We start from the raw sequence: 3862 nt of genomic DNA on the forward strand, positions 1-3862 counted from the left end.
TGTCGTCCTTCGTCTTTCCCGTCTGAAGGTGGTCTGCTGACATCCAACCGCCACGACCAACAGCGTATTCGCAGTGCCCATCGACATCTACTGTGTCCAGACAAGGTGGTTGTGTTCCGACCCACATTCTAACTCCACTTGAAGGCCCTTCCACAGTTCATAATCCTTTGATTAATATAAGAACATATTCATTATATGTTGTGGGCGCATAGTTCTTTGTGCATAAGTAGAATAAAACAATCAACTTAAGCATGCGCTTATTGTAGTGCTCGGGGTTGCTAATTTAACTGATTGATTGATCGAATAAAACAAATTAATTGTACTACTCGAGTAGTGCTACCGCATAAACAATGAATAATTATATTCAAGTTGATTCAACCTTTGTATGCGTTGAATCCAAATTAGATTTTGTATTCAAATCTGAATTTAATTCAGGATCGACACAATCTGACAAAAAAGGCAAGAAGCCCATCACAAATTAACTGAATATGTATGTTTATGTTTAGAATTTAGAGAAATTTTCAAGAGGCTGGAAAGGCAGGAGTACGAAAGCAAAAGCAACAGTTAAAGCAAAAGCGGATGTGTTCGTTTCTACCTACGAAAGCAAAAGCAACAGTTAACGCAAAAGCGGATGTGTCCGTTTCTACCCACTTTTATTCGAGGGTGAGCCCTGAGGAGGGTTTAGCAATGGAGGATACCAGGTTCGCTAGCGTTGACAAGGTCCGACAGAGCTGGACTCAGGTCCATTCCGGCAGCGGAGAGGCAAAAGATTCGGGGTTTGGACCGATTTGGAAGCTGGGAAAATGCTGCAGCGGCGGCGGCAAAGATGGTAAAGTTGAAACCTTGAAACAGGTGGAAGAGGAGGAGGAGGAGGAGGAGGGGCGTCCGGCCAGAAAGAGGCGGAAGGTGGCTGCGGAAGGGGCTGATGTCGAAGGGCAGCATGAGCACCTGCTGCTGCGAGACCTAATTTTGGGGCTGCCACAGGATCTGCTTATTCCCAAGGTGCTAGCTTTCCTGCCCCTCCCCAAGATCTACCAGTTTCGATGCGTGTGTAGGGCATGGAATTCCCAGCTACGCTCCCCTGCCTTCCTTCAGCAGCAAGCTGTTGCCCGACGTCGTGAGGAAAGCTGGCTGGTGATGGCCAGAAAGCTCCCCGGCGACAACATCTTGGCCAAGGAGTTCATCGCATATGTCCCCTCCCTCCGCCTCTGGTTCCCCCTCCCCCTCAACACATTCCCCCATATCGCCTCTCTGCTCGGGCCCCATTCCGAACGCCTGGCCGTTGCCAAGCTCCGCCACTCACGCAGCCCTTCCTCCTTCTGCATGGCCTCTGCTGGAGGCCTCATCTGTTGCATGGTTTATAATGGGCAACCATCCTCTTACAAAGAAGACTGTGACTATGACGATTTTACTCTGCTGTTATTTAACCCTCTCACCGGCACCATGAAGACACTGCCACCCCAACCCAAGTTCTTTTACCCACCCCAAACCTTGTTCTTTGACGTATGCTCTTCTCAAAGATCTCTGTCCATGCTATATAATTCGGCCCGCAACTCTTACAACATTGTCCTAAGTGATGTTTTCCGCGATTACAGGATGTATCTAGAAGTCTATGACTCCGAGACTGACTCTTGGAGGGTTATCACTGGTCAAATCTGTACAGACAGCGATGTCCGAAATGCTGACATCTTTACCTACTACCACCCGAAAGGTATGCAGTTTTGCTTCAGAATCAGCGATCAGCATGCATGGATGCTTTACGGCTACAACATAGAGTCAGATGCATGGAGCATGGTTGCTGTGCCAGCTCCTGTGGTGCTGGATGTTGGTGCTTTTGTTGTCTGGAAACACAATGGACGAATCCTCCTAGCAGCAAGCTTCAGGCCGCAGAGAGCCCCTTCTACCTTGGAGGGATTTTGTGTTTGGGAACTCAAATACAGCAGCACAACTGCAAGCTGGGTACAAGTGGCAAGGACGCCTCCCAAATTTTGGAAGCGGTTCCATGATCGACGTGTCCTACGTGGGTATGGCAGTGATGTAACCGTCATCAACAATGGAAGTCTCATCTGTATGACTGCTGTGGATTTCACGGATCACATGTATGGGGGAGATTATGCTCCCCCCCTGGTTTATGATCTTGTTCTCAATTCATGGTACCATTTGCCAGCCTACAAGGGCGGCACAGATTTTCTGGGCCTTTTCTCATTCTACCCTGCTTTTACTATCATGGTGTAGACTGTCATAACATGAAAAGCTTTCCAAGACAAAGGAGCTCACAGGCTGAGATCATGATAATTTGAAGTGTACAACATGAAGCTGTAATTTAAGGTTGCAACAAGGGTCAGATCAAATCTTTGGGGACCTCTCATGCTGCAACAAGGGCCAGATCAACGTCACGTCATCCTCAAGTATGAACTTCCAATAACTTGATGTTCTCTCAATTGTTGCTCTCAATTGTCAGTGGAACTCTTGAACCAATACACTTTTAAACATGTAAAAGAAGGGACGCCTCCCAAATTTTGGAAGCGGTTCCATGATCGGCGTGTCCTATGTGGGCATGGCAGTGATGTAACGTCATCTCAACAATGGAAGTCTCATCTGTATGACTGCTGTGGATTTCACGGATCACATGTATGGGGGAGATTATGCTCCCCCCCTGGTCTATCATCATCTTGTTCTCAATTCATGGTACCATTTGCCAGCCTTACGCACAGGCTCCCATGTGTATGTTGACGCGTGGACATTCCTGGGCTTTAACATTCAAGTCATATGTCAGAACACCTTGTAGCATCATATTGGCGCAACTTCCATGTATGGGGAAGATTATGTGGGCCAACTCGTGGTGCAACATCAGCATTGACGGCGCCGCCACATTGACGCTAGCCACCGTCGCACTGTTGCTCTACTGCTCCTCTAACGGCATCTTCTAGATATAGTAGATGCTGTGTGATGCCACACTAACACTCCAACCAAAGCTGCGGTGCAGCATCAGCATTGAAGGCGCCACTGCACTGACACTAGCCGACGTTGCACTGTTGCTGTGCTGCTGCTCCTCTAACGGCATCTTCTAGATATAGTAGATGCCGTGTCACGCCACACTAACACTCCAACCAAAGCTGCGGTGCAGCATCAGCATTGAAGGCACCACTGCACTGACACTAGCTGACGTTGCACTGTTGCTGTGCTGCTGCTCCTCTAATGGCATCTTTCAGATGTAGTAGATATACTAGATGCCTTGTGATGCCACACTAACACTCCAGCTACGCCGTGCCGAGAGCATCTCCAAAGATAGTAGATGTCGCCTACTCCACCGCGCATATGATCACGGGACCGAGTTTGTGCGTGGGGTTGGTCTCTAGCTTTCTGTCTCTCAGACGTTGTTCCTTCACACCTCTTCCCACACCTTGTAACTGTTCTGTAGTCACTGAGCTGCGCATCGTCTCTCTCTGCACTGTGAGCACTGCTGAGTGTGCGTGGTACAGTGATGGCTTGTATCAGTGTTCTCATAGTAGTGCAAGTGTCTTGTTCCTCTTTGCAGTCTAGTCTCATTTGTGTTGTGTTTCCTTTTGTCTATCTTTTGTATCCGTTTGCTTAGTTCGAAATACTTAACGTGAGAGAGAGAGAGAGAGAGAGGCCTATCACTTAGTGTACTGACTCTCGAAACTTGGATTTATCCTCATTAGCTCAACCATATTCTTTCTTCTTAGTATGCTTAGCTAACCCTCATTTTTTGTGTCATCTTTGTATGCCTAATACACAATCTTGTGGTAGTCTTGTCAGCCCATCTAAGAGTCCCCTTGTCACATGCATCCCGGACTTGGATACCACGTAGACATATCTTGTCAGCCCATCTAAGAGTCCC

General features: G+C 47.8%; 1 protein-coding gene across 1 annotated transcript; it reads left to right on the top strand.

The window, feature by feature from the left end:
• The first annotated feature begins 676 nt into the window (after positions 1–676).
• Positions 677–3468, top strand: LOC147604492 (F-box/kelch-repeat protein At5g15710-like). The gene has a single exon (XM_086794700.1). The coding sequence runs from the start codon at positions 688–690 to the stop codon at positions 2233–2235; it is 1548 nt and encodes a 515-aa protein (XP_086650826.1). The 5' UTR covers positions 677–687; the 3' UTR covers positions 2236–3468.
• The last annotated feature ends 394 nt before the right edge of the window (positions 3469–3862 follow it).

Source organism: Cibotium barometz, chromosome 61, assembly GCF_041138505.1.
Source record: "Cibotium barometz isolate CiBa-2024 chromosome 61, ASM4113850v1, whole genome shotgun sequence".
NCBI lineage: Eukaryota > Viridiplantae > Streptophyta > Polypodiopsida > Cyatheales > Cibotiaceae > Cibotium > Cibotium barometz.

What these genes read in the sequence shown, in the direction of transcription:
- LOC147604492 (XM_086794700.1), top strand. Translation starts at nt 688, where the DNA reads ATGGAGGATACCAGGTTCGCTAGCGTTGACAAGGTCCGACAGAGCTGG.